Genomic DNA, 20,597 nt, shown 5'->3' on the forward strand with positions numbered 1-20,597 from the left:
TTTTTTTCTGTATTTTTGATCTTATATATATATATATATATATATATATATATTAGGGCTGTCAGTTTAACGCGTTAACTTAATTAATTAGTTATGAAAAAATATTTTATTTTAAACAATGTGTTTTGCTAAATTTTGCAAAGAATTTATTAGCTTTAAAGCCATAGCAGAATTGTTGTGCGTCATCGAGCAGCACAACGGTGTTTAGTTTCTGAATGAATCCGCGTTTTGAACGAATCGTGTAAACCAGTGATTCAAAGACTCATTCATAGAGAGAGCCGTTTACTTCATTCCTGAATGAATCAGCCATTGAATGAATGACACGCATTTACCGCCACCTGCTGGCAGATTTAGTTTCTTATTTCGAATATAATTTCATTAAAAAAATTATAATAATAGTAATAATAAAGATAAAAACATTAAAGGGATAGTTCACCCCAAAAAAAATGTAAATTCTGTCATAATTTACTCACCCTCATGTCGTTTCAAACCATTCTTTTGTGGAACATAGAAGAAGGTATTTTGAAGACTGTTGATACAGAGCTGTTTTGGTTAATGACTTTCATTGTATGAACAAAAAAATACTGAGACGTTTCTCAAATTATCTTCTTTTGTGTTCCATAGTTTATGTTAGGCCGTTGTAGCCTAAATGTTTATGTGTAATAAAAATATATGTTGAATTAAATAATACATTTCTTTAAATATTTCTTTCTAAAGTTACAATTTGTAATGTCTACTTGATACTTTCACATTTAACACAAAAAATAGTGTTAAATAATCTTTTGTGGGTATTTTCACAGTCAATTTTATTTCGCGATTAATTAATCGAAACATCATGTAATTAATTATATTAAAAATTTTAATCACTTACCATATATATACAAACTAGGGATGCACCGAAATGAAAATTCTTGGCCGAAGCCAAACAAAATGAAACACTGGGCCGAAGGCCAAATTTTTTTTCCACCATTGCATAAATTAAATACCCAAATTTTGCTTTTTACTGTTTTGTCTTGATTTTCAAAGAAAAAATCAATCACAAAACAACAATTTAAAAATATTTACTTAACACTGAAAATTTTTTAACATTCTAGCAGACATTAGTATGTGAAATATTTTATATAGGCGTGTATAAATTGTTTTTACACAGGTAACACTTTTTATACTAAGAAAGTATAAACTTAGAAATGCATACTCGTAAATACTTGTAAATGTATACTATATACTTAGAAAGCCATAAGTTTTGCTCAGATGCTGCAATCGAGTTATCAGAACATAAGATCATTCAGATCAGAATACAGTTTTCTCCCAAATCAAAATATAATCATTAATTTTCAAAGACATATAGTTCTGATTTAAAATAACTTTTATATTATCAGACATGAATAATTCTTTCTCAATGAACACACACATCAATACCTTGGCTAGTGCCAGCAGTCTCTGCAGTTCTTCACCAGGTTGCCACTTGTCTGCCCCCCTACTGGGAGACTCTGGATTCGAGTTTTCATTCACGACGCCTTTTTTAAAGAAACACTCATGAATCCTTGTGTTCAGATCTGACACTTTCCTCCAAACCCTGCTGCTCTGAAGGGCAAGCCACCATTGCCTGCCTCTCTCTCCAGCCAGCCTTCCCACAATACACCTCAACATCTGAGAGCCAGCGCTTAGTGCAGCACAAACAAATCTCCAACAAGAAAGTAGAGCATGTCGAGCCCAACGAGCAGACCTGCCAATGCTTTCTATTACAGCTACACTTGAACACCAGCTCCAGTCCAGGATTCGCCTCAAATCTTGCGACATGCCTGGAATATCTGTGACTTTGGAAAGCATGTGTGCTCCAAAGTCATATAGTGCAAGTGCAGAGGATTCAACAGCAACCCCACAGCGGTGGGTCAAAGAGATGATGAGCTCCACAACAATATGGATGCAGGAAATGCACCAGGGGCTGATGAAATCTGCCAGGAAATCCCGACACACCAGGACCAGCTGGATCCCGTTTTTCCTTCGTACGCGGCTGTGATTTTGCAGATGCTGGTTTCGTCGCTTCAGCTGCTTGTGTCTGCTGGGCCCAGAGGATGCAAGGAAGGATTTATGAGACATGGAAGATGTCCACGATGGTGTTTGATCGCAAGGCCCCTGCCCTGATCCACTCTTTTTGGACTTTCCTTTCCTACCCGTTCCAGCATTGCGGGATCTAGACTCCCCATTGCCTCCAAACTCACTCTCTAACTCAATTTTTCCCCCTCTTTCACATTTCTCCTTGTCCTTCTCGGAAATCCCATCTTGCACCTGATCATCATTCAAATCTTCAGTTTTGGTATTTTGCTCTTCATTCTCGTCTACTTCCAAATCAAAGTCTTCATCAGGGAATTCACAATCAAAATCAAGCACATCAAGCGCCTCATGTTCACAGTCAGGTGCTTGAGACGATAACACATGGCTGTCATTTCCATAACACGGACTGGCCAGAGAAACAATGGGCGGTTCCACTGTATCCCATTGTACAGCCATGTCTTCTTCCATATTGCTCAAATATCCAAAGGGTCACTCCCTCAGGCTTAAAACAGTCATGAGGAGATCCATCTTGAGCTTCAGGGTGGCAGCAGACTTAGACATGCATGCACTGTATTTAACAACGGTCTCATATTTACAGAAGAAACACAATATGGGGTCTTCAGCAAGTCCAGCATGGCAGACGATAAGAGACATTTCCAAATCACGGCGGCATTCCGAACCCCTGCAAATTAGAAGAAACTTTAGCCATGTACAATAAATAGTTCATATGAACCTAGTCCTTATATTTGAAACCGTACGTTTCAAATTCTACACTACAAAAAAAATAAAAATAAATAAAAACTTTATATACTATATAGTATACAAGGAGCTAACCAACACAAACATCAACAACCATAGAGTAAAAACAAAAAAGCAAAAATCCCATTTATTTCCTCCAATGAATTTTTTAATGATAACATATAAACTTTTCAACAAAGACCTACCATCCAGATTGTGATTTAAGCATTGATAGATGTTTCTGTAGACACAAGTAATTTCTAATTATTCTGAAGTGGAATTATGCTGATATTCCTTAAGAGATGTAATACACTTGATATAGTACTGTTTTTACCCTATAATCAAAAATTGTAAATCAATAGTTTTATATTGCACCATTGTGATTAGGGCTGCACGATTATGACAAAAATCATAATTGTCGATTATTCCTTTGAAATTGTAATTGCAATTATATATTACGATTAAATTAATGATGTTTACACCTTTGTTTGAAGCAACTGCATGCCATATTTTTATATGAAAATAAACAAGCCAAAAACACTAACTGAACAACTTTTATTGCTTTTCTATAGTATTAAGCCTCAAATGTCAACTATACATTGGATTGGTTTCTTCTTTAAATAAAAAGGTAAAAATATGCATGGTATTATAATGTTATACTAAAACTAAAATGAAAACAACGGAAACCCCCTTAAGATAACATGTAGAAAGAAAAAAGCATCTTAAGCATGCAGAATAACATAAGTGGACTTTGAACGATTAATTGCTGCTTTGAACGATTATGTAATTGTGGCATCTGTAATTGTAATCGCGATTAGAAATTCGATTAATTGTGATTCGAGAACATCACTTGCAAAGCATGTTTACGGAGCAGTTCCCTGACTCATTTTTCAAATACTTTTTGATACTTCATGGCTTGGAACTTGAAGATATTTTGTAATATCATACAGAGAAGATTTAATGGAAGATGCTTCATTTACTGTTGCCTTCTATATTCAGATTTGTGGAAAACCAATATAGGTATGTTTTTTTGTGTGTGTTACCTATACAAATACACATGAAACCTACTGGCTTGTATGTTTTGACAACCAAACAATGCATTTACAATTTGTGGAATTACTAAATTCTTGTTTATAGAACTTAAAGAGGTAATTTAGCAGTTTGATGAGTAAGACCTTTCACTGTTAGTGTCAGCAAGTTAGCTGACCTACATGTCAAGTCCCACAGTTAAGACTACATAACATTCAGTCCTATTATGGGTTGTCACGAAGATTTTTGAGCAATAAAAGCATATCACACCCATGAGGGAAGTACCAGAGAATGAAGTGTAAACATGCTAACATCACATGTCTGTAACTTACTGAACACTCGGTCCTGATAAAGTGCATGAGCATCGACTCCTCAAATGCTGCTCACTGAGGTTTTACAGACGGCGCTTGTTGCTGTAAATGTTTAAGTTTAATAATCTTTATATTTGTTTCAACTCTTGCTTTACGATGCTGTTTTGCTTTAGCAGGCATGCTAACAGAAGAGCATCCACAGCGAGCCGTGCTGCATTACTACTCTAAAAGAACAGTGTATAGACAGGAAAGTTTATCTTGGGTGTAAGATGAGTTTGAAGCAGCTCAGCCTGTCTTCTCACCTATCTTTAGCTGCTTTCACTGTCCTTCTCCCTTCATTCTTGTTCACTTCCGAGTACAGCACAAGCGCTGAAGCGTCACTTCCGTTTAAGTAACCCTTTCCTGCCTTCTGTTAACTGGATGGGAAGGAAGGCGTCACGATACGCGATTTCTTTCAACTGTCTAAAAATAAAATTATGATCAATAATGTCTACAATTAGCTTTTATTTTCCACAATTGGTCATAAATACAAGTGCATTTGTTCCAGTCCAGTTACAGATGAAACACTCATCCATAATGCATTAATGTAGCCTAAAACCACCACTTACAGCAAATGTTTAATTAAAAAGCCATTTTACATCAATATTTTATTTTAGCTCCTCATTTTATTCAAGCCAACGTAAAAACCTGCTAGCTACAGTGCAAAGTTTGCTAGCAGAACAACAGCCCACAGTTTATTAACAATTAAAAGTAAGAACAATTAATCACTACAACATTGATCAATTATTTTATCACAGCATTTATTTTTTCTTACATATGCCAACATATATTTTTCTTTCATAATTTCGCTCTCTAAATTAACTGCAGAGCTTATGAATATGCTGATGCACATAGCTATCTAAAAGCTGTACCCAATAAATACTATTATATTCATTTTAAATATTTCTCAAAGTGCTTCATTAACTAAGTTTTGCCTGATATCCAAGTTTTATTTGATAGTCAAAATCAGTCAACATACTTTGATACCCCAAAATGGTCAACACTATTTTTTCCTGATAATGTCAGCTCCTCTTTCAGCCTAAAAGACAGGAAACAATAGATAAAGTCAAAGTAAAATGAGTATGATTACATAAGTTTATTGATTAACGTATCTTTCTTGATGCTCAGTCTTTCGGTCTTTATCAAGTGATGTTTTAGCCAAGTAAAAGGACTGCTTCACAGCATTGTCCCATTGTCCCACACAATAAAAGAAAAAAAATTATGTGAAATGAAAAGTAATAAGTAAATGAATATATATGAATATTAAAAGAATGGATAGATAGATAGATAGATAGATAGATAGATAGATTAAAACAGTTAAAACAGTTCATGAACAACACTGTATCAAATGCCAACTGTGTTGACTGAAAAAACGTGAGTGTAGCCTATAGTTTTATTTGTGCAGTTTAAATCCAAATACACAATAAAATATATATGCACAAAATATATATATAGCCTATTTTAATATATAAATATTATATATAGGCTAATATAGGCCTATTATAAATATTGTTTATAAAATATGCACAATTACTAATATGTTCTATTATTCAGAGGTCAAATAAATCAGCTGATATGCCACATGTTCATATGCCACATGTTTAACTGACAATTTATGGCTACATTAAGAGGAGGAGACTGAACTTCATTTGTCTTGCTAAGGCTTAGCTAACGGTTTATGTGTCCTAAATATACAAAATAACGCAAAAATAAAACCATTCTATTCGTATTCTATGAATATTCTGTAAAGTTCTATTTAAAATGAATACATAAAAACCATATGAAATAGATAAAAAAGAATGGTGTATGAAAAAAAAAAAAAGATTGTAAGTCAGTCTTTAAACACACACACACACACACACACACACAGTCCACGCTGTGCTTTAAATGAGCGCAGCAAGCAGTCAGAGGCTGAGGTGCCGGGGAATCCCGCTGCTCAAGCCGCGTCACTGAGCTCGATCACCGCCCACAGACTCGGTGATCTCCGGCGCTCTTCCACACAACCGACTGACTGCACTCATGCTTGTTCATGCATTAAATCTGATACTCATTATAGTGGGGCTCCGTCGTGCTGTATAGCGCCTAAACGGCTGGCTTTCACATTGTACAGATCTGAGCTTAAAACAGTGAAACGGACAAAATTCCCCGTCCATCCACACCCTGACGCGAGAGGCGCTCAGACCGGAGAGGAAGGCTCTTATTCGGTCAGATGGCGTGCCGCAGTCCGCCCACGCGTTTCTCGCGCCCACACAGGCAGCGAAAGGAGCGTCATTAACTCACCGCTACTGCCAGCACAGCAGAGCATAGTCGAGACAACACCAGAGTTTCAAGAACATTTTAGTCCAATCTCACATCTGTAGAATAAGGTCTAACAAGCACAGAAAACAAAAAATAAATTACGCGTCAGAGGCGTAAAGATACAAGTATTTTAACAGAAGGCGTAAAGATACAAGTCTTTCAACAGAAGGAAAAGTTTGACTGATATTGAGTTGAGTTTCAGAATCTGATAGAGTCGGTCGTTTGGTTACTGGAAGCTGAAGTGTTCTGCTGGATCCTGTCCTGGATTCTGTCTTGAAACCTCTCGAGGTGAGTACTGTAGGAGCCTACACAACTACTGACGAGTCATCTACATTGAGCAATTAGCTACTATCTTCATTAATGATCGGAGGAAAACTACTACTGCGGGTTATATTTAACAACAACAACTCATGAGCATATGAAGGGAATTTCGTAGATAAACTAGCTCATTATTTGTGAAATTTAAAAATATGCAAGCTGAAAAAAAGATACAGAAAAAGATGTTTTAAAAATAAAACATTCTACAGCTACTGTGACTACAAAATGTTTTTGCTGTAGCTTATACATGGCATGCAACTTTTAGGGCTAAAAGTTTTTTTGTAGCCTAATAGTGACCCTGGAGCACAAAACCAGTCTTAAGTCGCTGGGGTATATTTGTAGCATAGCCTACAATACATAGAAACGGGTCAAAATGATCGATTTTTCTTTTATGCAACAATAGGATATTAAGTAAAGATTTTGTTCCATGAAGATATTTAGTAAATTTCCTACTGTAAATATATCAAAACTTAATTTTTGATTAGTAATATGCATTGCTAAGAACTTCATTTGGCCAACTTTAAATGCAATTTTCTCAATATTGTAATCTTTTTGCACCCTCAGATTCCAGATTTTCAAATAGTTGTATCTCAGCCAAATATTGTCCTATCCTAATAAACCATACATCAATAGAGAGCTTTTTTTATTCAGCTTTCAGATGATGTATAAATCTCAATAATAATAATAAATATAATAAAAATATATAATATAATAATAATTTTTATTTTTTATTTTTTTAGGTTTTGTGGTCCAGGGTCACATACAGTGTTGGGGAGTAACTAGTTACATGTAACGGAATTACGTAATTTAATTACAAAATAAATGTAACTGTAATCAGTTACAGTTACTGAGAAAAACGTGTAATTAAATTACAGTTACTTATGAAAATGTTAATGGTTACAAAGGGGGTTACATCTGAATATTTTCACACACACAACACACACCCACATACAGATTTAATTGATTTCTTTCCCAAATTGCATTGACTGCTCTAAAATATGAGACACCAATGTTTCAGGAGTTTAGGACACAGAATAGGACACGTTTATACGATAACTGTTTTATTTCCTATTTGGGTTTATGTATATGCTTTTTTTTTTGTAGATTAACTGTTAGATGCCTGTGTTTCCTAGCTATGCAAAGATTTGATTTCAAAAACAGTATCATAGCTATTAAACTATTTCTTGTTATGGTTTTAAATCTGTATTTAACCTCAGAACGATCTCAAAGTAAAAAGAGGTGCTTTTGTGGTGGATGTGCTTTAAAAAATAAATTCTAATCTTAATTCAAATGATGAAGGATTCTGAAAGTCTGACAGTAATGAGTGTCGAGTACCACTGTAAGGTTAACCCTGCCTGCTTTAAATCTGTCAAAATGATTAACATTTGAAAACATTCATTAGAAATTTAGAAAAGTAATCAAATGTAATCAGTTACATTACTTTAATAAAGTAATTGAAATGGTTACACTACTTATTACATTTTAAACAGGGTAACTTGTAATCTGTAACCTATTACATTTCCAAAGTAACCTTCCCAACACTGGTCACATATAGATAAAACATTAAGCTGTTATTTAATTTGATAAAGCTTTAATAAAACATCTCTTTCTCTCTCTCTTTCTGTGGGACTACTTGAAACTTTTAGATTTTTAGATTATGTATTCATGTAGTTAAAGGAGGATGCAATGATGGAACTTTCACATGCCAAATCTGTCTCCAGATATTATTTTGTAGGAGAGAGAGCGCGATATAAAAAGCGGAAGAAATGTGAGGTTGAGTAAACAACCATTATTGCAGATTAAGAGGCTTCATATTACACTGCAGAAGAAAGAAATTTGACTGCACCTCAACTTGGCTCTTGGATACAGTCTTTAAAAAAGAGGTTCCAAAAGGTGTTTTTGCAGCAGTGCCATAGAAGAATCTTTAAAAAGCAAAGGTTCTTTACTGGCATTAATGGTTCCATGAAGAACCTTTAACATCAATAGAATCTTTAGCACAAACAGTACTTTCAAGGTTGTTTAGATTATTAAAATGTTCTTAACACACACACACACACACACACACACACACACAATGGTTCTTTCAAGAACTGTTCGCTGAAATGTGTGAAACTGCGCAATAGTATCCAACTGCAGAGACACAGCACTGATGAATGGAAAAGAAGGCAGGGTCTCAAGACACGTTTTTGAAGTTGCACTTCTTTCTTTTCAGAACATGTTCCACTGGATGTGAAACACAACAATGTGTTCTGTGTGAACCAGCCTTGAAGATGTTCTGGATACAAAGAGTGACTTATTCCTTAGGAAGTGTACAGTGTTGATGTAGTGTTTTGTACAGTTGCTGAGTAAATGGTGATTTTGGTGGTGGTGGTGGTGGACCCTGACATTAACTAAAATGTTAGTGTATTCAGAACCATTCAGACCCAGCAGTTTTCTCACCATAGTTATGCTTCTGCTATGCACACATTAACGGCTTTGCATTACCTGTCTCACTTTATTTGCAACCCCTCCGAAGCTCCCTTTTAGCAACCCAACAAGAAATAGAGGAGTCAACATTCCACTCTTTCTTCTTACATCATGCAATCACTTGAAGTCATTATTTGAAGTCAATATTTCTTGTCCATTTATTTATGTGGCAATATGGTCATTATAGAAAAATTAACCTATTCAGGGGTTATTTTTGTGTTGGGCATCCAAGTTGACTGGCTCGCTGTACATTATCCCATACTAATAGTTCATTTATGACTCATTTAAAAACCTTTCACAAGAGTAAAAATAGGTTTTAAAATAAGGGTGTTTGGTTTCATTATTTAAAGATTTAAAGTTCATAAAACCGCAAAAGAAAAAGAAGCATTAAGATATAGGCCTGTAGGTTATACATTCATAGTTAAAAAAAAGTTGTGAAACTTTTTTGGGATAGAGATTTATTACCTCGCTTTTACTATTGATTTCTTTTTACTTATTTATTATGGATAAATGCATACTCTTTATTAGAAAACAACACCCACAACATATTACATCAGCACCGTTTGCCACTAAACAGACATTTTAAATTAAGCTTATTCATGGAGCATTTATTTTAAAGTCTGTTCAGAAACTACTGTAATTTATTATTCATAGAAACACTTTCTATTGCTGCTGAGCAGACCTCTGCAGCCGTGAGGTGAATGACACAATCATCTTCAAAATTGTATTCATGATTATTCAGTCATTAACTAAAATAGAGCTAACAGTGCACAAAATGTGTCCGCTGTTTGACATTTATCCATTATGTTTTTATTGTAAGATATCATGTTTTCTTATCTACTTGATTAGAGCTTCATATGTACATTCCCTGTATACATAAATACATACATTCACATACTGTATATATATATATATATATATATATATATATATACAAGACTAGTCATACGGGTCTGTTACTGTATATATATTTATATATATAGTAGTGAAATATATATGTGTTTTTAAATGATACTAATGACAAGCTTTGTGGAAATCCTGTTGTAGCCGAGCATCAGGATGTCACTACCACGGACGCTGGGCGAGCTGCAGCTCTACCGAGTTTTACAAAGGGCCAACCTGCTGATGTACTATGACACCTTCATCCAGCAGGGAGGTGATGATGTCCAACAGCTGTGCGAGGCTGGCGAAGAGGAATTTCTCGAGATCATGGCACTAGTTGGCATGGCCACAAAACCCCTGCATGTGCGGCGTTTGCAGAAGGCTCTGCGCGACTGGGCGGCAAACCCAACGCTGTTCAACCAACCTCTGGCCACCAATGTGGCCCCTTGTGGAATCCCTCTCCTCAGGATCGACAGCAGCAGCGCTGCTGGCTCAGGGGTTATTGGTGGCAGAAAATCTTTAAGCAATGGTCAGCCAGGCTCTCCGTGTGAAAGAGAGGAAGTAGGATCTTGCCTTACGCCGCTCAGGGATAACAGTCCAAAGAGCCCCTACTCACAGGCCTCTCCTGTACCTCTAGACCATCTGTACAGAGAAAAACTGTCCCCCATGGATCCCCACGGGCTCAGTCCTGAAATGTATGGAGCCGCTGAGTTAGATGAAGAACAGGCCATTACCCTTCTGCCTTTCGCTTGCCACTCGCGACTTCTTGCTCCTCCGACGCCAACTTCTTCTTCATCCTCCTCCACTATGACCTCTCCGTGGCCCGGAGGTCAGCTGGACCCAGAGACCATTAAAGCCGTGGAGGAAAGTGTTGATAGGCTTCTAAGAACCATGCCGCAAGCAGATCAAACCGAGGTGAAGACGCTTTTGAGACTCAATAAGAAAATGGACAAGACGGTGGGACACATATTCCACCTGGAACCTCAAGACAAGAGCAAAGAGGAAGAGATTCGCAAATACAGCCTGATCCATGGCCGCTTTGACTCCAAGAGGAGGGAAGGGAAACAGCTCACCCATCATGAGGTCTGTTAAAGAGAACATTTTGAACAACTTGCACTGATGTTATAAAAAAAAATTTTTTCTTCTCAAGTTTAGCTGTAATAAACACACAACTAAACTAAAGTATCATCCTGTATCTCTACAGTGAAATTTGCTAAATCCAAACTAAACTAATCTGCTGTACACTCTTAAAAATAAAGGTGCTTCACGATGCCATAGAATAACCCTTTTGTCTAAATGGTTCCATAAAGAACCTTTAACATCTGAAGAACCTTTCTGTTTCACAAAAGCTTCTTTGTGGCAAAAGAAGGTTCTTCAGATTATAAAATGGTAAGAAAGAGATGGTTCTTTAAAGAACCTTTGACTGAATGGTTCTTTGTGGAACCAAAAATGGTTCTTCTATGGCATCGCTGTGAAGAACCTTTTAAGCACCTTTATTTTTAAGAGTGTAGACATTGTGTATTACAGTACACACAACTCAAAGTAAGAAGAGGTGTGCTATTACTTTAATAAGCAATTAGACTTATCATTTTTATTGTAGACAATGAAATGGGACAATTCCCATCCCAAAGCAACGACTCATAACACTCTAGCAACTGCATAACACACAGAAAAGTTAAGCAACTGCTTTGCATGGCAACCACCCACAACATCTTAGCATTGTGGCGATGACTTTTGCACAGGGAAGCAAGATTTGATTCTACAATCTTTTGATTACAGCCCATTTTTTAAACTTTTAAAAAACAGCACTGGATTAGATGAATCCAGCAATTCCTCCAGTTCATTTTCAGAGGATTTATTTTATTATCCCACAAGTCTTTGCATGTGTTTTGACAAGACCTTTTTATGATGAACTTTACAGAACTAACTGCAATTCCTAGATTTCACAGTAATATTTGATAACATACTAATTTTAAAATACCAGTTAGGCTACTATAAACATTACAGGAGTCATTTAATGCATTTTATAGTTGTCAAAATGCCTTGACTTTCATAGAGCTCAGATGATCCAGTTTCATTTTTAATATTTCCACTTTCAGATGCTCATCAATGAGGCTGCAGCTCAATTCTGCATTCGTGACAATGCTCTGTTGTTACGCAGAGTTGAACTGTTCTCTTTAGCACAACAAGTGGCGAGAGAATGTGCCTACACGTCAACATTTAAACATAACAGGTCAGGAACTACTTTCATCTTGATTTTGAAATTGTTTCAGATTTTGCATCCAGATGAGGTGGTTACATGTATTGTTAGATATTTACAGGCATAATTAAAATATGCACATATACACAGTACATGCAGCAGTGGAAAAAATTAAGAGAAGTTTCTCTGGATTTACTGTTTGTATGTTTAAGTAAATTGAACATTTTTGTTTTATTCAACAAACTACTGTTTCAAATAATACTAATCAACACGACTTTTATAGCATTCATTTGCCGAAAATGACTTTGGGTCAAAATATCAATGATACAGTGCTTCCAGACCTTGAATAATGCAAAGGAAACAAGTTCATATTCATTTTTAAAAATCGCAATACTATTGTTTTAACTTGGGAAGAGTTTGAAATCAATATTTGTGGAATAAATCACATAAATAGTAAATCCACAGATTTTAATTGTACTTCTGATACCTAGGCTCATGCCAAGACAAAAGCAAACCATGTTTTTATTTTCTGCCCAACTTTTCTGAAAAACAGACTTTTTTTGAACTCCTCCCAAGAATTTTAATTCGACCTTCACCAAACTTGGCTCATATCATCTTCAAAGGTTTGTCATGAGCCAAACACTTCTTATGTAATAAGTAATCAGACAAAATAGTCATTCAACAGAAAGCACACCAAAAACAAGGCAAGTTTCGCAATGCTATAAGACAATGAAATTTGGTTTGTTATCACAATCAAGACCCGAGAGTACCTGAGCAGTTTGGAGACAGCGCCACCTACTGGCGATGAAATCGGGAAAACATGACTTGTTTCACAATTGTTTGGCCTAAAAGAGTGGTTCTGAAATGAGTGTGTCAGACAAAGACATGCAATGAGACTGCTCAGTTTACCACAATGCATTGGCGAATCCTGATGAAACCTGGTATGTGTCATCAGCACCATGTCCATATGTCCATGTAGAGAGACTATTACAAAACTATCAGTTATGTTTGTTGACCATTCGGTTAAAAGGATATAATCAAAAATATAAGTGCAAATTTGAACTGTTGGTGGTGTGAGACTGTTCGAGAAAGAGACCCCAAATTTGAAGATCAGACATTTACCATACAGTTCTTTGCTTTTATTGTGTTCAAGCTGTATATTCAACAGCTCAAGCAAAAATGTGACCCTGGAGTACAAAACCAGTCATAAGGGTCAATTTTTCGAAATTGAGATTTATACATCATCTGAAAGCTGAATAAATAAGCTTTTCATTGATGTATGGTTTGTTAGGATAGGACAACATTTGGTCGAGATTACAACTATTTGAAAATCTGGAATCTGAGGGTGCAAAAAAATCAAAATATTGCGAAAATCGCCTTTAAAGTTGTTCAAATGAAGTTCTTAGCCATGCATATTACGAATCAAAAATTAAGTTTTGATATATTTACGGTAGGAAATTAACAAAATATCCTCATGGAACATGATCTTTACTTAATATCCTAATGATTTTTGACATGAAAAATCAATAATTTTGACCCATACAATGTTTTTTTTTTGCTATTGCTACAAATATACCCCAGCGACTTGAGACTGATTTTGTGCTCCAGGGTCACAAATATCATGATAGTGGAATTTTAGTTTGGATGACAGAATTTATACAAATAATTGATTATGTAGTACATTCAAAACCAGTGTGTTAGACTTTTAGCTGAGCAGAATCTTCAATGTAATCAAGACAGAAAAGAAAAGAAAACTGGTCCAAGGCGCTTGTGTAGAGAAGAATTTATTGGAGGTAGTAGTGGACCAAGGTTCTTGTTTGTGTGACCAGACCTTTATGCCTGGTAACAGATGTGCTGCATTTATAAGAAAATATGTCAAATAAATGGAGAAACACATTTGGGCAACTGGACATTTCACTTAAATCCTTGAAGTTGCTGAGATATAGGCATTTTCACAAATACCTGTGAAAGCTAGCCCTGCCGCCTCTTGTGTGTCGTTTTCTATATTTGCCCTCCAATACTTCAATACTGTGACTTTTTTTTTTTTTTTTTACAAGTAAACTTATATGATCAGAATTTGAGCTGGGTTTGTTGTATTATCATCTCAGGACATACTCAGATGATTGTACTGCCTCTGTTGACTGTTCTGCTCAGAAGAGAATCAAGCTTGATGTAAGTACATCAAGATATGTATCTATATATACATCTGTATAACAGGACTTTGAGGAATATGCTCAGGTGAAGTTTGGGCAGATGCTTACACTTTCTTAATAGCGACTTGACTATATAGCTACAAAAATGACAAGAAAATGAACAGGTTCCCTTATAGGATTAAAATAAAGATGTAAATCGATGGATTGTGAGTTACACTGGAGCTTACATTGGATGTCAAGTTGTGAACTCCTTTTATAGTACTATTGCACTCATATCTGTAATTATAGTGTAACAAGCCAACTACTAGTGACACAACGAGTAACGCTTTCATTAGAAATGAAGTACTGCTTCTTTCAGGTCACAGATTCTGACAGACTGTCTAAGGATCCAGTAGCCAACAGTGACAACAGATCTACAGCGGATGACAACAGCCTCTCTGGAGAAAGTCTAGATAGTTTAACACAAGGTAAGAGTCCTTATTTTCATTGCTTTTATTTTAAACATTGATACATTTATGAATGTCTAGTGTGTGTCAGTAAATCTTGTAACCATCATTGTCCCACATTCTATGTTGCATTTATTGCAAATGTCATAATGGTCATCCCAGCCATGAAGGATCACCTCACACGCAAAAAGTGATCAAAGTGAGATGATGTAAAATTCAAGCATAGAAGATAACAAAGCAAATTTGTGTCCATTCATACTCATGTCAGGGAAAAACATCATTGCTGAAAGAAACCGTAACATTTGATTGAGAGGCATATGTTTGTCTAATTCTGTGTCTTGATAGATATCAGCCCTCAGTTGCACCCCTCCTCATCCCCTCACCCCCTCACCGACACCACTGGCCTCATCAACTGGAGTCGCCAGCTCATGCAACAAACTCTCATGGATGAGGGCCTCAGATTGGCTAGAATGGTGTCACGTGACCACGCAAGTAAAGTCAGCCTAGGGTCAGAAAAGAGACAGATTTCAGGTGAATACTAGATGTTTTATAACACACACACTTCTCATGCACTTACCACAAATAGGGAATAAGACCGAGTTTGGATTTACTTCCCCTTTGTAAACTTAGGGTCAGTAAAAAGAGAGGCTTACCTTCAGATTTTGTTCATCAACATGAGGACAGTTTTTCAGTAACACTTTATTTTAAGGTTACTTAATTACACGTTACATGTACTTACTATGGTAATGGCAGGAAATGATGCATAATTACATGTAACTAACCCTAAACTAAACCCTAACCCTAAGAATTTAGTAATATTACTCTGCACTTATTTGTGTAATTACACTGTAACAACGTCACCTTTAAATAAAGTGTAACTTTTTTCGGTAACACTTTATTTTAAGGTGTCCTTGTTACACATGTACTTACTATTATAATAACAATAGATTATGCATAATTACATGCAAGTAACTCTAAACCAAACCCTAATCCTATCCCTAACCATATATTAAGTACATGTAGTTAATTAATATTACTCAGTACTTAAATGTATAGTTACACTGTAACAAGGACACCTTCAAATAAATTGTAACCCTTTTTTTCTGTATAATTATTAAGAAGTGTGTATTTTTGCTGCTTAGTTACATATAGTACAAAATGCAATGTCAGAACTGATAACAAGCTTGGCTATTTAAGTTTTTTTTTAAGCCATTATTTGCACCTTGAAGTGTCTCTGAGGAATATATAAGAACAGTGACAAACTGATTTATTTTACTTATCTGGTTAGCTAATCTAGCTAGTCTTTAAGGATGGAATGAATCCGAGATCATCAGAGTCGAGAAGCTCTTTCAGAGGCAAACATCTCAGTCCGACGTCGTCATTGGGGACCGCAGAATAAAGAGAAATGAGAAGAGAAAACGCGTATGGGTGGTGGGGGCCACAGGAAGTGCTGTGTGGGTGATAAATTGGAGCCCCCCCTTCCCTGTCTGACGTCAAAGCTTATGAAAATGTGTGAGAGGAGGGTGGATGGATGGATGGATGGAGAGAAAGAGGGGGTGAATGAGTAGGAGGGAGTGAGAAGGGCGTCGCTTTGACTCAGAGAGACAAGAGTAAAAATAAACCATGTGGGCAGTGAAAGGATGCAGCCGCTCTCTCTCTCTCTCTCTCTCTCTCTCTCTCTCTCTCTCTCTCTCTGTCTGTCTGTCACTCTGTCATTGGGTGTGGACTGATATGACATTTACTGTCTATCTGTTTCTGTTTTATCTCTGTTTATTCAATCAGCAGTGACTCCTGCTTGTGTTTGATTGTCCTTCTGTGTATTTGTGGGTGGGTGTGTGTATGTGTGTGCGCACTCTGACCTATTTTATTAAGTATTTTTAAAGGTGGCTTTGTGCTGAGCAGATGTTTCTAATTACATACACACATCCTTTTTCACACAAAATATAAACAGTCTCAAATGCAAATATAGACCCTCATGCATTCCCTCACACACACAAAAACACTCTCTGTCCCTCAAAGCATGTGTAGAGACAGACTCAAGCAGCTTTAAAGGCTTAATGAAGTCTTAATGTTCCACACACACACACACTAAAACCATGGCAACACTGTGTGCTCTGCCAAGAGTGAGGGTGTATGGCCGTGCTTCAGCAGGTGTGTGACCTAGATTGTGTTTGCGAGAGAGAGAAATGAAAGGACCGAGGGAGAGGGGAAAGTAGTTGTGTGTGTGTGTGTGTGTGTGTGTGTGTGTGATCACTGTAAAAGAGGCTTCCAGAGTTTGATCACGTGTGCGATTGCGATCCAGATTTTGATCTTGTGTTGAATGTGATGTGTGATGTTCATGTTTTGCCTACACTGTGGTGATCAAATGTCACCACAAGGGCAGTAAAACATGAAATCACCATTGTGGGAACCAGTCAACGGTTCTCATGAGAAAAATGGCTTTTTAAAACACTTATGAATGCTAGTTTCTGCCACAGAGTTACAAAAATAAAATGGTAACCTAATTCTCTAAAACTGTTACTCTATTTCTTTATAGCTCAAAATATTGACTTTTTCATGTAATTGTGACTTTATTTCTCTCAGCTGTAGCTTTATTTCTTGTAACTAAGACCTAAAGGGGTAGTTCACCCAAAAATTAAAATTCTGTCATCATTTACTCATCGTTACCCTCATGTTGTTCCAAACCTATATGGTTTTCTTTCTTCTGTGGAGCATATAAGATAATATTTTGAGAAATGTCAAAGCGTTCTTTAAAATGTCTTTTTATATGTTCCACAGAAGAAAGAAAGTCATACTGGTTTGGAAAATCTTACATCATGACTAAACAGTCATTTAGATGTTTATTTTAAAGTGCAAAGTAAACAAAATGTGTAAATAAAGCTCCATAAAAAATGTTACTTGCATTTTTGCAACTCTGTTGTAAGTGTGACCCATCGGGTCATCAAAAGTTCTACACACGTTTGCGGCCTTCACGCATACTCGTGAGGGGTATGTTAATATCAGAAAATATCAGCTCACTATAAAACGATAGAAGTCAATGGAAAGTGGTAGAAATGGTGTATGAATTATTGAACAGACATGGCCAAAAATGAGCTTTAATCAGTCTTTCTTTGTATTTTTTTGTGTTGTTTCTTTCAAGCGAAAATGCAAGTTCCTAATTTCATTGCGCTGTCAGTCATTCTGCAGTTGCACAGTCATTCCTCAGCATTGTTCTGCCTTCACATAATGATACAAGTTTTAACATAATGTTTTATTGCATTGCTGTAATGTATTATTAATGTCTGCCGAAGTGTGGGAATTGTGATGTTCAATAGCACAAGTAGAAATGCAGTGGGAAACCCAATGATGCAAATGCTGATTCTCCCAGTTCCAAATTCTAGTCTCTTGATAACTCTGTGCATTAATGAGCAGAACATATTTAGAGGAATAGTTCACCCTCAGGCCATCCAAGATGTAGATGAGTTTGTTTCTTCATAGGAACACATTTTTGAGAAAAAATTGCTCGGCAATGGATCCTCTGCAGTGAATGGGTGCCGTCAGAATGAGAGTCCAAACAGCTGATAAAAACATCACAATAATCCACAAGTAATCCACACCACTCCAGTCCATCATTAACAGGTTGTGAAGTGAAAAGTTCAAACAAATCCATTGTTAGGACGTTTTAACTTTTAAACCATCGTTTCTGGTTAAAATATGAGTCCATAATCCATAAGTATCAGGCCATAACTTGTCCATGCCCTTTTTCACATCAAAATCCACCAATTTATTTGTTAAGGATTATTTTGGACTGTTTTCACTTGTAAACGGGGTTATTTATTTTCACTGGCATCGATGGTTTTAATTAAAAATGTCTTGATGAATTTGTTTCTTACAAACTTGCAGCGGTCCCACTTTATATTAGGTGGCCTTAAAGGGGTCATATGATGCGATTTCAATTTTTCCTTTCTCTTTTGGAGTGTTACAAGCTCTTGGTGCATAAAGAAGATCTGTAAAGTTGCAAAGACTAAAGTCTCAAATCCAAAGAGATATTCTTTATAAAAGTTAAGAGTCACACCTACCTAAAACGGCTCGTTCTAACACGCCCCCGCATGTCTATGTCACTATGTGGGAAGATTTGCATAATGCCGCCCAAATGTTCACGCAAAGACAGAATTTATAATTACACTGTTGACCCATCCCTTACACCTAACCAACCCATACCACCAAACCTGTCCCAAACCTTAACCGTATCCCACCTCAATAGCAGCAAAAACTGTTTTCCAATACAATATGAACACAGTAAGTACACTGTACTTATTTTTTGATGTAAGTACATAGTTAAGGCCACCTAATATAAAGTGGGACCCATGCAGCTTTTTTTTATTGTGATGTTTTTACCAGCTGTTTGGACTCTTATTCTGACGGCACCCATTCACCGCAGAATCTATTGTGTTCTTGACACTCTTTATTATAAAAAAAAAACCTCATTCTCATATTTAAAATCCAAAAACTTTGTTTATATTCTCATAGAGATGGAGGAGAAAGTGTCAGAGAGGAGAGGATCGAGTAACAGAAGCAGCAGTCCAGCAAACACCAAAGATGATCCATAACTGACAATCTGCAAGTCTCCATGCTGAACTCAGGTTGGAAATCATGTCTAAATGCAGCCGTGGTGTTCAGTTCGCTATGTTGAATAGTCCTGTTCTATAAAACTTGTATGCACCGTATCATGTTCTGTCAGAACATTTAAAGACATTTGGTGGAAAGTGCAAATGAAATTTGAAGCACATACAGCTTAGTGCAAGCAACAAGTGTTACAAATACATTACATATTCTCTGTCAGGTTATAATGTCAGTAAAAAGCTTCAATGGTGCTAATATTGTGTCAAGCAAATTCTAGAATGAAATTGCATAATTTATTAGGATAGATGACATGCTTCTCGTTCTAAGCGGAGCTGTGAGACGCTGGGATTTAGGTCTCATTCCATTTTCTCAGTTTCTTGCAAAGTTTTTCTAACAAAAGTTTGGGAGGAACATGTTTATTTAATCCAGCCAATCACAATGCTAGAATAAGCAAACTGCTCAAACACTTTATGTACAGCGAGCAAAACACGTTTACAAGTTTTGGATCATATTAACATGTGAAATCCTGAAATTGAATATATTAAGAACACCTTGCACTAGTAACATAATGATGCAGTAAATATGAATATATCAACTCTAAATGCACACGAGTTTTCATAGGTTACAAAATGTAAATGATTCAAATGAATCATGGGGGGAAAATAATATTCTCACTGTTTAAAGGCTGAATGGCTAATGAGAATTGTTAGTAAGAGTTGTGCATTGCAGCGCCAATGTTAGAAATAGATATGTGGCCTCTTTAATGACAGATTATTTATTTTTCAATTGCTCAATAAATTATATTGTAAGGTTTCTCATGTTTATTTCTCTAGATTGTTACTTTTATTTTGCTAACAGTGTAAAAATAGAAACTTTGTGTATTACAACAATAACTTTTATTCATCCACTGCTCTTGTTTAAGGTACTTACAGTATTGTACATGAAAATGTATGGAAAATTTTGATGTTTCGGTCTCATTTCTGACACATGGTTCCACCGCCCACACTCACCCTAGTCTCATCTCAACAAACCAACTGTAATTCACTTGCCCTACCCTGCC

General features: G+C 36.2%; 2 protein-coding genes across 5 annotated transcripts in view; one reads left to right on the top strand and one right to left on the bottom strand.

Moving 5' to 3' along the window:
* LOC107683641 (dnaJ homolog subfamily C member 14-like) overlaps window positions 1-4,536 on the bottom strand; it is a 13,980-nt gene extending 9,444 nt beyond the window's left edge. For 2 of the 3 annotated variants that reach the window (XM_016479711.1, XM_016479713.1), the window contains exons 1-2: window positions 4,436-4,536; window positions 1,420-2,737 (exon numbers count right to left, since the gene is read on the bottom strand). In XM_016479711.1, the coding sequence (XP_016335197.1) occupies window positions 1,420-2,523 (1,104 nt within the window). In that variant the 5' untranslated portion in view covers window positions 2,524-2,737; window positions 4,436-4,536. The other variant, XM_016479712.1, reaches the window with a different exon arrangement.
* Window positions 4,537-6,616: 2,080 nt separating this feature from the next.
* LOC107683651 (NGFI-A-binding protein 2-like) lies at window positions 6,617-19,700 on the top strand. 2 transcript variants are annotated; one of them, XM_016479727.1, is made up of 7 exons: window positions 6,617-6,758; window positions 10,302-11,219; window positions 12,236-12,369; window positions 14,445-14,508; window positions 14,848-14,956; window positions 15,281-15,466; window positions 19,445-19,700. In XM_016479727.1, exons 2-7 carry the CDS (start codon window positions 10,314-10,316, stop codon window positions 19,522-19,524), a joined length of 1,479 nt encoding a protein of 492 aa, XP_016335213.1. In that variant the 5' UTR covers window positions 6,617-6,758; window positions 10,302-10,313; the 3' UTR covers window positions 19,525-19,700. The 2 variants fall into 2 exon arrangements, with proteins under 2 accessions (XP_016335213.1, XP_016335212.1); XM_016479726.1 differs by lacking the exon at window positions 6,617-6,758 and adding an exon at window positions 9,012-9,076.
* Window positions 19,701-20,597: the final 897 nt, after the last annotated feature.

Source organism: Sinocyclocheilus anshuiensis, unplaced genomic scaffold, assembly GCF_001515605.1.
Source record: "Sinocyclocheilus anshuiensis isolate Anshui unplaced genomic scaffold, SAMN03320099.WGS_v1.1 scaffold1809, whole genome shotgun sequence".
NCBI lineage: Eukaryota > Metazoa > Chordata > Actinopteri > Cypriniformes > Cyprinidae > Sinocyclocheilus > Sinocyclocheilus anshuiensis.